The following is a 17812-nucleotide window of genomic DNA, read 5'->3' on the forward strand; positions in this document are numbered from 1 at the left end:
CTAAGGACATCACACACATCCATGCCCGAGGCAGGATTCGAACCTGCGACCGTAGCAGTCGCGCGGTTCCGGACTGCGCGCCTAGAACCACTAGACCACCGCGGCCGGCAGAGTTAGTTACCTTTGAGATTGGACGTGCTGAGTTGATGTTATTCAAGAATGAATTTAGGGCTACAAAGGCGCCATTATCAACACCTCACTGAGTTTGAACCAAATTGTGTAAATAGAGCTACGAGAAGCTGGATGTTCCTTCTGCGATACTGCAGAACCACTTGGGAAGAATGTAGCCACTGTACGCAGCTGGTAGTAGCCGTGCTCTCGAGAATGTACGGTCGCAAGAAGAGCGGACTCCGGACGGCCACGAGCTACTATCAAGAGGGAAGACCATTGTGCTCAGATCATGGCTCTGGCGCATCGTACTACATCTATAGCAGAAATCTGAGCATCAGTTGGCACCACAGTGACACAACGAACTGTCAAAAATCGGTTACTTCAAGGACACGTCTGAGCCAGTAGCCCTGTAGCGTGCACTCCACTGCACCCAGATCACAGCTATTTTCGACTTCGGTGGTGTCAAGCATGGTGGAGGTTTGCTGTGTTTCTGATGAAAACAGGCTCTGTCTCGGTGCCAGTGATGGCCATGTCTTGATTCGAAGGAGTCCAGGTAAGCGCCTGCAAAAACCTATCTGCGGCCGAGACGCACTGGACCTACACCTGGAGTTATGGTCTGGGGTGTAATTTCGTATGACAGCAGGAGCACTCTCGTGGTTGTCGCACGCATTCTGACTGCACATCTGTACGTCAATCTGGTGATTCGACCTATTGTGCTGCCATTCGTGAACAGCATTCGAGGGGGGTGTTTTCCAACAGGATAACACTCGCCCATATACCACTGTTCTAACCCAACATGTTTCACAGGGTTTGGACATGTTGACTTCGCCTACTCGACGACCAGATCTGTCTCCAATCTGGCACATGTGGGACATTATCGGACAACAACTCCAGCGTCATCCTCAAACAGCATTAACCGTCCCCTGCATTGACCGACAAAGTGCAACAGGCATGGAACTCCGGTCCACAAACTGACATCCGACATCTGTACAACACAATGCATGCACCGGTTATTAATGTACCAGCAGGTAGGTAACATTTGCATTGCATTCTCTCGCGTTTACATAAACCTCTGACCTTGTATCGTTAATCACTGAACAATGTTACCTAGACAAATGTATTCCCGAAATTTCATTATTCTACATTAATTATTTTTTGGAGTTGCGAGTTTTTTCCGTCAGTGTATATTTTAATATTTATTGACCATTGTTGACTTCTGATTAAACAGAATCTTACAATCCTTTTCAAGAAGAGAAAAAAGTGTAATGTATTAAAAACACAGATAAAAATGGGAGGACAGGTGCTTAAACATGGAATGGAAGGGAAAACGTGCAAAATGTAGTAATCTCACAAAAAATGCAACCATTCTTCATTCCATGCCTCCAAATAACTATACTGATCTATCGATTTGAAAATGACTATATTATTGGAAATGTGCTGCACCTAAAAATCCCTTCTATAATGATAATGTGCACGTCCCCCCTGAGTCGCGAGGTCGTTTCTGTGCGTGGACCAACACGACGTAAGCCACGTCTGGCGTGCTTAACGATGAGAAACATGGTCGTGTGAGGACAGCTTTAGGTCTGGTGGTCTCCAGTTCCGCAAGAGCGCGGAGTGAAGATGGTGACCCACGAGGCGGGCTATTTTGAACGGCGGTGGCGTCTTGTCAGGAGCTTCGCGTCGCAACGCCTGCACTGTAGCGTGGGTGGGGTAGGGAGGGGGGGGGGGGGGAGAGGTGTTTACCGCCTCCGCAGCCTGCGCTGTTTCCTCAGCCTAGTGGCCTGATCTGCTCCCTTCATATCTCCGTCGGCCTCCGTGCACGTCGGAACCAGCCATGAAGCTCGGGTGAGTACCACCGCAGCGCCTGCGCCTTTACACGCGACACGTTTTGCGGAAAACGAAAACCGAATTTCGGGAAAGACTTTTCTTTGCCGTATTTCCGTGTTACACTTGAATTGATTTTGCTTGTGTTATCAAAAAACAGTTCTACAAACATTAATCGTTTTTCACGGTGAAATGAGGTTACAGTACCTTGGTAATTCATAAACAGAGAGAATTATTTCCTTAAAAATTGTAGCAAACTCTTGAGGGAGAAGAGGATATAAAAAATCAACCTTTAACAGCTTACAATTTACGGCGCGAGGTAAAAAAACATGATTTATTTACTTATTTTGACAGAATTTTACTTAACCGGCATTCGTCTTCGTCAGTGATCTATTCTGTGGCCCGTACCAGGTATTCGTGCGGCCGTTGTTCGCAGCCGTATTTGAGGATAATAGACTCTTACAAGGGAAACTTCCCATTCCGTCAAAAACCGAACACAAATAAACATGAAAACAGGAAGAAGGCGTGCTGAACTGTGAAGAAACAGGCAAAATAGAAACAGAAAAAGGGCCATGAAAAGCCACGGTGACGGTGTTGGATCGCTTTCAAATCTCCCTCGCGCCTCATATAAAATTACGAACTTTGCGTCCGGTCACTGGCGTGTCCCTCCGCTGTATTCAAATCTGTCGTGTCGTCGTGTAACGTCGGTTTGCAACAGTACGGTGTAAGGATGGGACCCCCAGACGTACGTGCCTCCTATCTGTTCTACGAATGTACCAAGTTCATGACTCTTGCGTTCCGTTTTGGAAGTTTTGACTCTTGAATTTCCTTGTTGTAACGTAGTTCACACCCGTCTATTTGTTGTTTTCGTTTCTGTGAGAGGTCTATGCGGCATCTCGCATGCTCTCACTAATCATCACATTTACTTGCTACGGTAATATATTTTTACCACTTGACCCATATTCTATAACCAATGTATAGTATGACAGTTGCCGAGAATACAGAAGAAAAACAGACACGTCAATGATCGAATGGAAAGTTCATAATATTGTGAAAAAAAAAATTTAGGGCAGGAGAGTTATTTAACACGGATCTTCTACTTTGCGGTCCAACATAGTGACCACACGACCACGACGCCGTGGTTCTGACCGTTCACTGTTTCTATTGTGCTTCTTTTTTCGCAGTTCAGTACACCTTCCTTCTGTTTTCGTGCTTGACCTGTGTTCAGTTTTCGACGGTCTGTCCACTGGGCCATTTTACCAACAAATCTGCGGGGACTGCGATAGGGAGTTTCCATTATTAGCAAGTAACAATCGAATTCAGAAACGCGAACTAACGATAAAAGTTTCAAAGCGAACAGCTGAGAGGAGGAATGCTTTATTGTTTGTCTTGCAGAACTGACAACTCACGCACAGGTCCTACCGATCAGCTGTTACGGCATAAATTTTGATATAGAAGTAACATGGATTCACGTCTATGAATTGCAGAGACGGCCATCTTAAAATGGGATACTTATTTGAAGCACGGAATGTGAAATTAAGTTAATACTACGAGGGGCGTTCAGAAAGTAAGCTCCGATCGGTCGCGAAATGGAAACGACTATGAAAATCCGATAAAGCTTTGCACAGATGTGTTGGGTAGTGTCTCTAGTATAACCCCAGTTAGCATCACGTCGCTCTTCTCATTTCTGAGCTCGCAGTGAGTGCGTAAAGATGTCTAGAAAATAGTGTCTGCCGCCAAGTACGAGGGCCTGGTGAGAAATTTCGCCTGAAGCTATGCAGCTAACATTACATAACTGTCGTGCTGTTTCTTCTTCAGGACAATTCTCAGCCGCATTCTGCAGGGGCAATGAAGATGCTCCTGCATCGTTTTCAAATGGAAATGTGAGATTACCCACAATACAGTCCGCAATTGTCTCCCCCTGAGTTTCATCTCTGGTCACATGAACCGCTGTCTTTGAAGACAACATTTTGACACAGACAACGAGGTGTAGGCCAGCGTGGAGAATTGGCAGAAAGCACTGGCGGCTGCCTTCTATGATGAGGCTATTGAAAAGTTGGTACAACGCTATGACAAAAGTCTAAGTCAGAACAGCGACTACGTAGAGAAGTAGCTGAAAGGTGTAGCTAATTGTTACAAGTAAAACATTTCTGATGTTCACTGTGGTTTCAATTTGGCAATCAATCGGAGCTTACTTTCTGAACAGGCCTTGTATTGTAGTGCAACACAATGAGCATAGTAAAAGAAAAAATACGTGTAAAACATTTGTGAACGTGTCTCTTATTGTATAATGTATTTAAAAATTAGTCCAGTTACCGTTATAAATGAATTAATCATCAACTCACAGAGACAGCACAACAGAAATTCGTCAGGTAATTACAGAGTCATGTCTTTGGCGTCGCTGAGGGTGGCAGCAAACTGAAATAGAGAATAGTCGACACGAAGTGCTCTGAATGGTGCCAAGACTTATCCATTAGTACGTAATTTGGGATAGGCGGACAACAGGTCCTACGACTGCACGTCTACACCAGAGTTATATCCCTTCAAACCAGTCGCCACAAGATATTACACACTAATGCCAGCGTTTTTTTCAAAATTTGGCCACAAATTGACGAACAAGCACCGAGTGAGAGCAGGTGCATTATCGTGGGATGAACTGTTTCGATACGAATCCAGGCGCTTGTTTCGAACCGTTTCACGCAAACAGCGTTGAACTTGTAAGTAATTCTCCTCATTTATCATTCGACTTGTGCTAAAGCCTCATGGTGGACTACGCCGCTAATCTGACCGCAACTTTCGAACTTTCTTCGGTCTTGGCGACCCAGAATGCTTCCAGTGGGACGACTGAGCTTTAATATCGACACCATGTCCGTAAACCCCGTATGACACCTCCTGTTATGACCTGCTTCAGAAGTTCTGCATCGTTGTTAACTTCACCTGTCGGGTACTGAGTGACTTACATTCGCCGCTTTTTTTGCTCGAAATTGAACAATCTTTTAACAGGTTTCGTTTTAGGAAACTTCAAGCCCAAAATATCCGAAAATATTTCAAGGCACGAGACAATATGCCAACATCATTGGCACCTTCTCTTACTGCGATTGGGTGATCGCTTATAACAATTTCTTTCACTTTCCCCAAGTGTTTCATCGGCTGTTGATGTGTTGGTGCGTCGTATTCAGAACGCTTATAGCACTCGTAAACCCTTGATTTTCTCACAGAAGACTCATCGAAACCTTTCTTTAACATTTTTAAAACATATGCGCTTCTTTACGCCGTTTTTATGCCAATATTTAATATAAATTTGTTGATGCATTTTTATGCTATTGTTGTGGTCTTCAGTCCGAAAACTAGTTTGCGGCAGCTCTCCATGATACTCTACCCTGTGCAAGCCTCTTCATCTCCAAATAATTATTGCAACCTATATCCTTCCGAATCTGCTTACTGTATTCATGTCATGGGTTCTCTCTACAATTTGTACGCCCATCACTTCCCTCTAATACTAAATTAGTGATCCGTTGATGACTCAGAATGTGTCCTACGAAACGATCACTTCTTCTAGTCAGGTTGTGCCACAAATTTCCTTTCTCCCCAATTCTGCTCAATGTATCATCATTAGTTACGTGATCTATCCATCTAATCTTCAGCAGTCTTCCGTATAACTATACTTCAAAAGCTTCTATTTTCTTCTTGTCTGAACTGTTTATCGTCCATCTTTCACTTCCATACATGGCTACACCCCATACGAATACTTACAGCAAAGACTTCTTAACAGATAAATCTACGTTCGATGTTAACAAATTTCTCTTCTTCAGAAACACTTTTCTTCCCGTTGCCACTCCACTCTTCATATCCCCTCTACTTCGGCTATCATCAGTTATTTTGCTATCCAATTAACAAAACTCATCTACTGTTTTAAGTGTCTCATTTCCTAATCTGATTACCTCAACGTCACCTGATTTAATTCTACTACGTTCCATTATCCTTGTTTTACTTTTGCTGAGTTTCATCTTATGTCATCGTTTCGATACACTGTCCATTCAGTTCAGTTGCTCTTCCAAGTCATTTGCTAACTCTGACGGAATTAAAATGTCATCGGCAAACCTCAAAGTTTTTATTTCCTCTCCCTGAACTTTAATTCCTACTCCAAATTTTTCTATGGTTTCCATTACTGCTTACTCAATGTAAAGATTGTATAACATCGGGATAGGCTACAATCCTGTCTCACTCCCTTCTCAACCACTGCTTCCTCTTTTTATACAAAACAAATAATCGCCGTCACTATAAAAAAAACATGTAAACTTTCTGACAGCTGACAATAGGCTAAATATCCGACATGGCTAACGATGTAAGATACTTTTCATTAATGTCTATCAACACTGCAACGAAAAACTCGTACGATCCAGACTAATACAAAAGGCGAAATTACATAATCTGCATTAATTTTTCAATACATGTCGTACACATACTTCGTGAACTTGTGCGCTCTCTGTGCTAACGATGCATGCCATCATTCTGGTATCAGACTGTTTTGAACACCACAGTACTTTACTAGGCATTGACACGATCCTGCTGGAGGTGGTATGCTGTTGCCTTCCTCCGACCTTAGAACTGACTCTCCCAACAGGTTATAGGAGGACTGCTTAACGTGGATTCCGAACCAATGAGCAGTTCGTAACTTTTTACCCCAAAAAACATTGCCAGAGGTGAAGGAATTGATAACTGAAAGTACAGGGAGTTGAAAAAGTATTCTATTTTTTAGAGGTGGCAGTATGGACAAAACAAGAAAAAATGTCGAATAAACATGGGCACCAAAACGTATATCTTACGATCTATGAGCACTTGTTCATCTTCAGTACTGTGAAAGCTCTTTGCTGTTACGGACAATCAAGAAAATGTAGTTTTAAACAACTGAATTATGCGATTACTGTAAATCAGCAGAGCTTCTAATGTAACCTGTTCGCTGTTACACACGACCTGCACTTGTGAGCCATCGCTAAAGGAAGTGCTCAATGTGATATTCTCTCACTGTAAGACATGCTTCCTCTGTCCAACGTCTTAGGGAATCACGCACTTTCAGAAAACTCCAGGATGTCCGAGGATGCGCTGGCAGGGATAGATGACGTGCTCCTGAAGTGCTTGTACATCATTAATGGGGCTTGCATACACCAAACAATCCAAGTATCCCCATAACCAAAATTATAAGGGATGATCAGGGGAACGTGCTGGCCAATGTATTGGGAGTACCCGACCACTACATTGTCTACTAAACGTCTACATCTATATCTACATTCTGCAAGCCACCTTGCGGTGTTTTGGGGAGGGTACTTTCTGTATGAGTGTCACTTCCCCCCTTCCGTGTTCCAATAGCGAATGGTTCGCGGGAAGAACGACAGCCTACGAGCCTACGTTTGGGCTCGATACGGATGCCCACATGGATGTTCCCCAAAGCATAATGGAGCCGCCGCCAGTTTGTCTCTGCCCTGTGGTACAGATGTCAAGGAGCTGTTTCCCTGGAAGGCGACGAATTCGCGCTCTCCCATCGGCATGATGAAGAAGGTATCGGAATTCATCAGACCATGCAACGCTCTGGCATTGCTGGAGCACATTCAGACCTCTAGAAATATGAAGTCCCTTTAGAAGTTATAATATGGTAGCGGTCGTTCACCGTCCAGAATCAATCACCTACATGACTTAATCATGCATTGCCATAGGCAGGTCTGCTTCTTCCAGTACTTCACATAAAGTGCCCAGAATCACTCCCTTCAGTTCGTCACTCGACAAGCCCCTATCTCCACTTGACTCCTGTAGTCTTCTGCTATTGTCTGTTTTTCCATTTGCTGAAGGCAGTTCCCACCAAAAATACATCGTCTTTACAGTTCCCACCAAAAATACATCGTCTTTAAGCTCTACTCAAGTTGACCACTTCCAGGACTAAACTAATATATTACAAGAATATTTAAAAAAGTAATCTCATAAACATTTGTTTACACTCGTATCATTTACAATAAATATCAATAATAGTTAGTTCATAAATAAATGAGCCAGAATTCTTGTGCAAGTGTGCTAATGATAAATGACAGCAGATTGTCCTTAAATATACTTTAAACAATTAATTCTGCGTATATGACAGAAGCTTCTTTTGGTTCTTTTTTCAACTGTGGTGTCCGCTAACAGCTTTCACTATGTGCTAAGTTCAAAGATAAAACTACAACGTAAAAGCATACCACAAACTTACCAAAACTCATATTGGTTCCATTAGAACTAAAGTACGTGCTGCAGTTACCCAGAACTGTGAATACGGTTTAAAGTAAAAACACTAACAGGTGTTTACTGCATTCTGTACGTGTGCACAAAAGCAGCGGAATGTGCCCTCATTTGTTTACTGTAGTCTGTAGGTCTTTTGTAATAGCAAAGAGCTTGCAGTGGACGAATACACTGATCACCCAGAACATTATGACCACCTACCTAATAGCTGGTATCTCCACCTGCGGCACGGATAACAGCGGCGACTCATCATGGCTTGGAAGTAATGATGCCTTGGTAGGTCGCAAGAGGGAGTTGGCACATCTGTACACACAAGTCACCTAATTCCCGTAAATTCCTGGGAGGGGTGCGATGAGCTCTGACGCCATGTTCAATCACATCCCAGATGTGCTTGATCAGGTTCGGATCTGGTGAGTTGGAAGCCACCACATCAATTGGAACACGCCACTATGTACCTCCAACCACTCTACCACACTTCGGACTTTGTGACATGGCGCATTATCTTGTTGAAAAATGATATTACCGTGAAGAACATGATCGTCATAAAGGGGTGTACGTGGTCTGCAAACAGTGTACAACTCTTCTTGGCCACCACGGTGCCTTGCACCAGCTCCACTGGACCCACGGATGCCCACATGAATGTTCCCCAAAGCATAATGGAGCCGCCGCCAGTTTGTCTCTGTCCTGTGGTACAGGTGTCAAGGAGCTGTTTCCCTGGAAGGCGACGGATTCACGCTCTCCCATCGGCATGATCGAAGAAGGTATCGGAATTCATCAGACCATGCAACGCTCTGGCACTGCGCAAACGTCCAGTGTCAATGGTCATGTGCCCATATCAGTTGTAGCTATTGATATCGTGGTGTTAACATTGGCTGTGGAAGCCCATCGCTAGGAGTGTTCTGTGCACTGTGTGTTCAGACTCACTTGTACTCAGCCCAGCATTAAAGCCGGCCCTGTTTTAACAGCCTACGACGTCCGATATCTGTAATGAGGGGTTGCCGCCCAACCGAATGACGTCTGGTCGTGGTTTCACTTTAGTTTCGCCATGTATTGGACACACTCAGTACAGGACTCCTCGAACACCCGGTAAGGCGTACAGTTTCCGAAACGCTTGTGTCGAGCCTCCGGGCCATCACAATCTGCCCTAGGTCAAACTCAGATGATCGTGTGCCTTCGTCATTCTGCACACGGACAGCACGCTCACTGATACTATATGTACCTTGCGTGAGTCTTGAGTAGCAGCCATTCCTCGCCAGGTGACGGTGCTATCCCTTGGATGGGTTTAGTCGATAGTAGGTCGATGGTCATACAGTTCTGGCTAATCAGTGTATGTTTTACAACATCGAAGATGAATACGTGCTCATAGCTCTTAAGCCCATGTTTACTGGACATTTTTTGGTCGAGAATACCACTTCTCAAAATATGGAACAGTTCTTTTCTGACATCCCGTATACATGGCAGAAGCCAAATAGTGCCATCACGGCAAATGTCTGATTTATCAGTTTCGAAGTTTTAACGCAAGATGATCACACGACTGGTGCCTAAAGCGATTCTTGATATTGTTACTTACTGAAATAATTACATAACCTATGCTTATACAGATATGGCTTTTATACTAGTTCTCTTTCACTTTGGCGGAATTGTCGGGCAGGGGCGAGTTATAAAGCAGTCTGAAGATGTTCATGCGCAGTTTATCAAACGTGCCAATTAAAAGGTTGCTTATGAATTGTGATAGTGACTTACTTAGTTCCTCCAGTGGTAGACAACATATCGAGCTGCAAGTTTCCCCCAGCGCAATCGATCAGCTGCCAAGCTTCCTCCCAGTTGACGTAAATGCACTGAAGAGCTTTTGCAACCTATATTAAAGAGAAAGGGGAAAATATAAAAATGCTGCAAATGTAGCAGGCGAAAGGTAACACCAACATCTAAAAACTGAGATTGACAGAGTGAAAAATGACTAAGCAGGAATGGCGAAGGGACAAATGCAAGGCTGTAGAAGCAAAACTAAGGAAACACAGACGCCGACTGTGGGAAAATTAAAGAGATGTTTAGACAAAAGGGAAGCATGTGTTTGGATACCAAGAGTTCAAATGAGAAGAAACTACTAAGCAAAGAAAGCTGAAAGCTAGAAGGGATATATACTATTCGGCACGACAAAATTAAAGGATCACTTTCTCGAAATCCCCTGATTGTCTCCAATTGCGACGCATAAGTATGAAAATTAGCTCAAAAGAGCCTTCAACCTTCCTCTGTAATGGCGCAAAAGCGTGGTGCCCTCCGGACATCATCCTCGGGCTCGGCAACGCTTCCAACAGCAAGGTGTCGACATATGCGAAGAAAAGACCATCGGTCAGAAGTTCATATGAGTTGTAAGGTGGTTAATAACGTCATACCGTAACCAAATTTCTACACAATTCTGCCAAACGCCGCCGTGATGGGAAGATCACCAAGCCCCATCTTACTCACATTCCACCCCTTCTTTTGACGCCTCTGCGACTGAGGTCAGAACAGCGACACCAAGCGTTGAAATCACGCGTTTTTTTTTTTTTTTTTTTTTTTTGATCGCCGAGGAGAACATTTCACACACATCGTCGCTGAGAAGCGACACGAAAGCACCTCAGGGGCTGGCATGAAAGGCATCAATGAAACCACCTCTTCACTCGGGGCGTTGTTTCCCACACATTCCGCAGTTGAAAACGACCGTTCACAGTGCAAGAGCAACAGCACGACATTCTCGACACTGCTGCCACTCCCTAACTCTAAGGACATCGTGGGGTTGCAACCCTACTAAACGTGACCTGGTCCTTTGGAGTGTAATGCGACCTCAATTTTTGCTCTGGTATATAGAGTGGAAGCACTAGGGACCGTTCTGAACCATTCGACCAAATATGAACATGATCCGTAGCAGCAAAGAGTATTATGCTTTTTCAGCCCTCATTTTCCGACGCCCTGAAGTGGAGTAATCACGCGGCAGTGCAACATTAACGTAAGGCTAAAAGCAAACGGCAAAGCGTCCCTTTAAAAGACCCTAGTTCGGGAACACTCGCAGCGCACCCAGGCTTCATTGTTGACAACGTTACAAAAGTACCTGTCAGAAACTCGCGGCTGCTCTAGGTCTGTAGTGAGGCGAACTCCACCTAATGGGTGTCGAAGGGCTACCTAATTACTGTCAAAATTTCAGTTATATACATTTGTAACGTGCTCAACAAAGGTGCATGGGTGACTCCGAGGATGTTGCCTGACTTGGAGGTCTCAGAGGGACTCTTTGCCGTTTCATTCAAGCACAAATTAATGTTGCACTCACCTGATATTAGGGCACAGGAGCGTCCAAGACAGATGAGCTGAAAAAGTGTAAGTACCCTTTGCTGCCTTGCATCACGTTTAAATTTCGTCGTACGGTTTAGAATGGGCCCTAGTCTTCCAATCTTTATACGAGAGCAACAGCTGTAGTCACGCTGCGCTACAAAGGGGTGCCATCACTTACAATGGGATGCAGCCCCACAATGTGATATGAGAAGGGTTGAAACGCCCGAGGGTGTCAGCAGAGTCATACCTTCCCTGTCTGAAGCGGCGTCGAGTCCTAAGGTGATGTCGCAGTATGCCACGTTTTTGCAACATTACAGAGGAATGTTGTACGCTGATTTCAGGCGAATTTCACACTAACGCGTCGCAATGAGAGGCAATTTCGGTGTTTCGAGAAAGTAATACTTTAATTCTGTTGTGCAGTGTGGAACGGTTAAACAAAGGAGACAAGTTTGAAGATAATACGTAGTACAAAAAGGGAAGAAGTAGTAAATGAAGACAAGATAGGTCATATGATACTGCGAGAAGAATTACACAGAGCACTGAAAGACGTAAATGGAAACAATATGAGGGCGTCGGAGTATGGTGTTACCCACGTGACAATACAATATGTGCGTAACTTTTTTTGTAGTTCAGTTTCAGTAAGTTCATAAGTTTTAACTGAATCACTGCTGGTTAACAAATTTATAACCGCAGTAATTATCTTTTGCTTCAAGTCATTATGTTTCTTGTTACTGCCTCTGCATGTATTTTATGTTTCTTTACGATTGTTTTTGTGCTACTGCACACCCTTTTTTTTTACTTTTAAGTAATTAACTTATCTGAGGATGTCCTAAAAAGGGTCTACACTAGTTGTCCAATGAAATAAGTGATCTTGAAAGTGTGTGCATTTCTACATTTGGAACAGAGATCAACATAAACATCATATCCGCCCTATTTACTGCGCATGAAAACCACACATTGCATGTTGTACCACCTTCAGAAGTGGTGGTCCAGACTGCTGTACACACCGATACCTCTAATACACAGTAGCACGTTCTCTTGCATTGATGCATGCCTGTATTCGTCGTGACATACTATTCACAAGTTCATCAAGAGACTGTTGGTCCAGATGCTCCCAATCCTCAGACTGGTTGGTGGCTCACGTCGTCCATAAACAGCACTTTTCAATCTATACCAAGCATGTTTGATAAGGTTCATATTTGGAGAACATGCTGGCCACTCTAGTCGAGCGACGTCGTAATCCTGAAGGAAGTCATTCACAAGATGTGCACGATTGGAGCACGACTTGTCGTCCATGAAGACGAATGTCTCGCCAATAATCTGCCCATATGGTAGTACTATCGGCATATCGTACAGCCTTCACGGCGCCTTCCATGACCACCAGTGACATATGTCAGCCCCACATAATGCCACCCCAAAACAGCAGGGAACCTCCACCTTGCTGCACTCGCTGGACGGTGTGTCTATGACGTTCAGCCTTACCGGGTTGCCTCCAAACAAGTGTCCGACGATTGTCTGGCTGAAGACATACGAGGTGCGGCTGGAAAAAAACCGGACTGATGCTGGAAAAAACATTTATTTACAATTATTTACAATTTCATGTTATCTCCTTCAATGTACTCTCCTCCTCGGTCTCTACACCGCTCCATACGAATTTTCCACTGTTCATAGCAATGCTGCAGATCATTTTCGGTAAGTCCATACATTACTTCCGTCGCTTTTTCTTTTACTGCTTCAACAGTCGCAAATCTAGTTCCTTTCAAAGCTGACTTGACTTTAGGGAAAAGAAAAAAGTCACAGGGGGCCAAATCAGGTGAGTAGGGTGGATGATCTAAGATGGGAATGTTGTGTTTTGCCAAAAACGTCTTCACTGACAACGCACTGTGAGCTGGGGCATTGTCTTGGTGAAGGATCCATGACTTTTTTCTCCACAAATCGTTCCGTTTTCTCCGTACTCGCTTACGTAGGGTAGCCAGGACGCTAATGTAGTAATGCTGATTCACTGTTTGTCCCTCTCGTACCCAATCAATGTGCACAATCCCTTTGATGTCAAAAAAAAACAATCATCATTGCCTTGAATTTCGATTTTGACATTCGTGCTTTTTTTTGTCGTGGAGAACCAGGAGTTTTCCAATGCATCGATTGGCGTTTAGTTTCGGGATCGTAAGTAAAAAACCACGATTCATCGCAAGTAATAACATTTTGTAAGAAGGTGGGATCACTTTCAATGTTTTCCAGGATGTCAGAACAAATCATTCTTCGGCGTTCCTTCTGTTCAATTGTGAGACACTTTGGAACCATTTTTGAACACACTTTGTTCATGTTGAAACTTTCATGAAGAATCTGCCTAACACTTTCCTTGTCAACTCCTGTTAACTCAGACACTGCTCTGATTGTTAAACGGCGATCTTGTCGAACAAGTTTACCGATTTTTTCAATGTTTGCATCAGTTTTTGCTGACAATGGTCTGCCAGTGCGAGTGTCATCACTGGTGTCTTCGCGGCCATCTTTAAATCGTTTAAACCACTCAAACACTTGTGTTCGAGATAAACAATCATCGCCGTACACTTGTTGTAACATTACAAACGTTTCACTTGCAGATTTTCCTAGTTTGAAACAAAATTTGATGTTAACACGCTGTTCTTTCTGTACACTCAACATTTTCCGACGCACAGACAAAACGTCAACTACTTAAAACAGACGCCACGGGCAGACTGAGTGCAGGAGGCAGATGAAACTCGAGCAGTAGGCGGAGCGAGAGTCACGTGACAGGCCACGCGACTTTCAGCCTTATTGCATTCGTTTTATTGTTTCACCAGTACTAGTCCGGTTTTTTTCTAGCCACACCTCGTATGCGACACTCATCGGTGAAGCAACCACGATGCAATCCTGAACGGTCCATTCGGCATGTTGTTGAGCCCATCTGTATCGCGCTGTATGATGTCGTGGTTGCAAATATGGACCTCGCCATGGACGTCGGGAGTGAAGTTGTGCATCATGCAGCCTATTGCACACAGTTTGAGTCGTAACACGACGTCCTGTGGCTGCACGAAAAGCATTATTCAACATGGTGGCGTTGCTGTCAGGGTTCCTCCGAGCCATGATCTGTAGGTAGCAGTCATCCACTGCAGTAGTAGCCATTTTGCGGCCTGAGTGAGGCATGTCATCGACAGTTCCTATCTCTCTGTGTTTCCTCCATGTACGAACAACATCGCTTTGGTTCACGCCGAGACGCTTGGACACTTCCCTTGTTGAGAGCCCTTCCTGACACAAAGTAACAATGCGGACGCGATCGAACAGCGGTATTGACCGTCTAGGCATGATTGAACTACAGACAATTACTGGTGGAATGACTGGAACTGACCGGCTGTCGAAACCCCTCCGTCTAATAGGCACTGCTCATGCATGGTTGTTCAAATCTTTGGGAGGGGTTTAGTGACATGTCTGAACAGACAAAGGGACTATGTCTGTGATACAACATCCACAGTCAACGTCTATCTTCAGGAGTTCTGGGAACCGGGATGACGCAAAACTTTTTTGGTGGGTGTATAAAACGTCTCTACTTCTGAACTGGAGAAATAATAATCTGTGCGGCACTATCTGCAACGAAATGGGAGCCGATAACGTTAGTACAGCTTTATTTGGTGTATTGCCTGCACGAGAAGCCAAGACCGCTAGCTGTCAAATGCCAGCTAACTCCGACTATAAACTAGAGACCGAGCTCAGCAGCCACATTGTCTTCACAGTCCCTACATGAGTGATATATAGGGAGCTGGAGACAATTTCTCCATATTTCACTTGATACTGATTCTTGAAACTTCACAAGTAAGCTTTTGCGGGCATATATGGCCCCTTTTTTCTAGAGTCTGCTGATTTAGGTTTTACAGCATTTCTTACGTAGTTCTTCCGTGCATCAAACAAACCTGCGACCATTCATGGCACCCGTCTTTTGATACATTCAACATTCTCTGTAAGTGCTGCCCGGTTTAAATCCCACTCACTTGTGCAATATTTTAAAACGGGACGCACGAGTGGGTTGCAGGCAGTCTCATTTGTAGACTGACCATCGCATCCTGCCATTGAACTGAATAATAATAATAATAATCATCATCATCATTTAAGACTGATTATGCCTTTCAGCGTTCAGTCTGGAGCATAGTCCCCCTTATAAAATTCCTCCATGATCCCCTATTCAGTGCTAACATTGGTGCCTCTTCTGATGTTAAGCCTATTACTTCAAAATCATTCTTAACCGAATCCAGGTACCTTCTCCTTGGTCTACCCCGACTCCTCCTACCCTCTACTGCTGAACCCATTAGTCTCTTGGGTAACCTTGCTTCTCCCATGCGTGTAAGCCTGTTCGCCCTGACTGCTACATCTATAGAGTTCATTCCCAGTTTTTCTTTGATTTCCTCATTGTGGACACCCTCCTGCCATTGTTCCCATCTACTAGCACCTGCAATCATCCTAGCTATTTTCATATCCGTAACCTCAACCTTATTAATAAGGTAACCTGAATCCACCCAGCTTTCGCTTCCATACAACAAAGTTGGTCGAAAGATTGAACGGTGCACAGATAACTTAGTCTTGGTACTGACTTCCTTCTTGCAGAAGAGAGTAGATCGTAGCTGAGCACTCACTGCATTAGCTTTGCTACACCTCGCTTCCAGTTCTTTCACTATGTTGCCATCCTGTGAGAATATGCATCCTAAGTACTTGAAACTGTCCACCTGTTCTAACTTTGTTCCTCTTATTTGGCACTCAATCCGTTTATATATCTTTTCCACTGACATTACTTTTGTTTTGGAGATGCTAATCTTCATACCATAGTCCTTACATTTCTGATCTAGCTCTGAAATATTACTTTGGAAACTTTCAATCGAATCTGCCATCACAACTAAGTCACCCGCATATGCGAGACTGCTTATTTTGTGTTCACTTATCTTAATCTCACCCAGCCAGTCTATTGTTTTCAACGTATGATCCATAAATAATATGAACAACAGTGGAGACAGGTTGCAGCCTTGTCTCACCCCTGAAACTACTCTAAACCATGAACTCAATTTACCGTCAACTCTAACTGCTGCCTGACTATCTATGTAAAGACCTTTAATTGCTTGCAAAAGTTTTCCTCCCATTCCATCATCTCGTAGAACAGACAATAACTTCCTCCTAGGAACCCGGTCATATGCCTTTTCTAGATCTATAAAGCATAGATACAATTTCCTGTTCCACTCGTAACACTTCTCCATTATTTGCCGTAAGCTAAAGATCTGGTCCTAAACCCACATTAATTTTCATACAATTTGTCCTCAACTAATACTCGCAATTTTCTTTCAACAATACCTGAGAAGATTTTACCCACAACGCTGATTAAAGAGATACCTCTGTAGTTGTTACAATCTTTTCTGTTTCTATGTTTAAAGATTGGTGTGATTACTGCTTTCGTCCAGTCTGATGGAACCTGTCCCGACTCCCACGCCATTTCAACTATCCTGTGTAGCCATTTAAGACCTGACATTCCACTGTATTTGATGAGTCCCGACTTAATTTCATCCACCCCAGCCGCTTTATTGCACTGCACTCTATTGACCATTTTCTCCACTTCCTCAAATGTGATCCTATTTCCATCATCATTCCTATCCCATTGTACATCGAAATCTGAAACATTACTGATCGTATTTTCACCTACATTGAGCAACTCTTTCCCTCCACCTGCCCAAGGCATCAACAGGATTCACCAGCAGTTTTCCTGACCTGTCCAAAATACTTGTCATTTCCTTCTTACCTCCCTTTCGAAGACTGCTAATTACACTCCAGAATGGTTTTCCAGCAGCTTGACCCAAAGTCTCCAACCTGTTTCCAAAGTCCTCCCAAGATTTCTTCTTGGATGTTGCAATTATCTGTTTGGCTTTGTTTCTTTCTTCAACATAACTTTCTCTGTCTACGTGAGTTCTAGTATGTAGCCATTATTGCTACGCCTTCTTTTTCCTTTTACAGGCTGCCTTAACTGTGTCATTACACCAAGCTGTTTGCTTCATCCTACCTTTACACACTACTGTTCCAGGACATTATTTAGCCACTTCTAGTACTTTGTCCCTGTACCTTGTCCATTCCTTTTCCAATGACTGTAACTGACTACATTCAACTAACTGGTATCTTTCTGAGATCACTGTTATGTACTTGTGTCTAATTTCCATATCCTGAAGTTTCTCCACTCTTATCCTCCTACATATGGACCTGACCTCCTGCACTTTCGGCCTCATAATACCAATTTCACTGCAGATTAAATAGTGATCAGTGACAT

The 17812-nt window shown here is 43.7% G+C and overlaps 1 protein-coding gene across 2 annotated transcripts in view; it reads left to right on the plus strand.

Annotated features, from left to right (window-relative positions):
• The first annotated feature begins 1926 nt into the window (after positions 1 to 1926).
• LOC124719071 (protein FAM133-like) overlaps positions 1927 to 17812 on the plus strand; it is a 173521-nt gene continuing 157635 nt past the window's right edge. For both annotated transcript variants that reach the window (XM_047244753.1, XM_047244754.1), the window contains exon 1: positions 1927 to 1956. In XM_047244753.1, the coding sequence (XP_047100709.1) occupies positions 1946 to 1956 (11 nt within the window). In that variant the 5' untranslated portion in view covers positions 1927 to 1945. The remainder of the gene's footprint in view (positions 1957 to 17812) is intronic.

This window comes from Schistocerca piceifrons, chromosome 10 (assembly GCF_021461385.2).
Source record: "Schistocerca piceifrons isolate TAMUIC-IGC-003096 chromosome 10, iqSchPice1.1, whole genome shotgun sequence".
Classification (NCBI taxonomy): Eukaryota; Metazoa; Arthropoda; class Insecta; order Orthoptera; family Acrididae; genus Schistocerca; species Schistocerca piceifrons.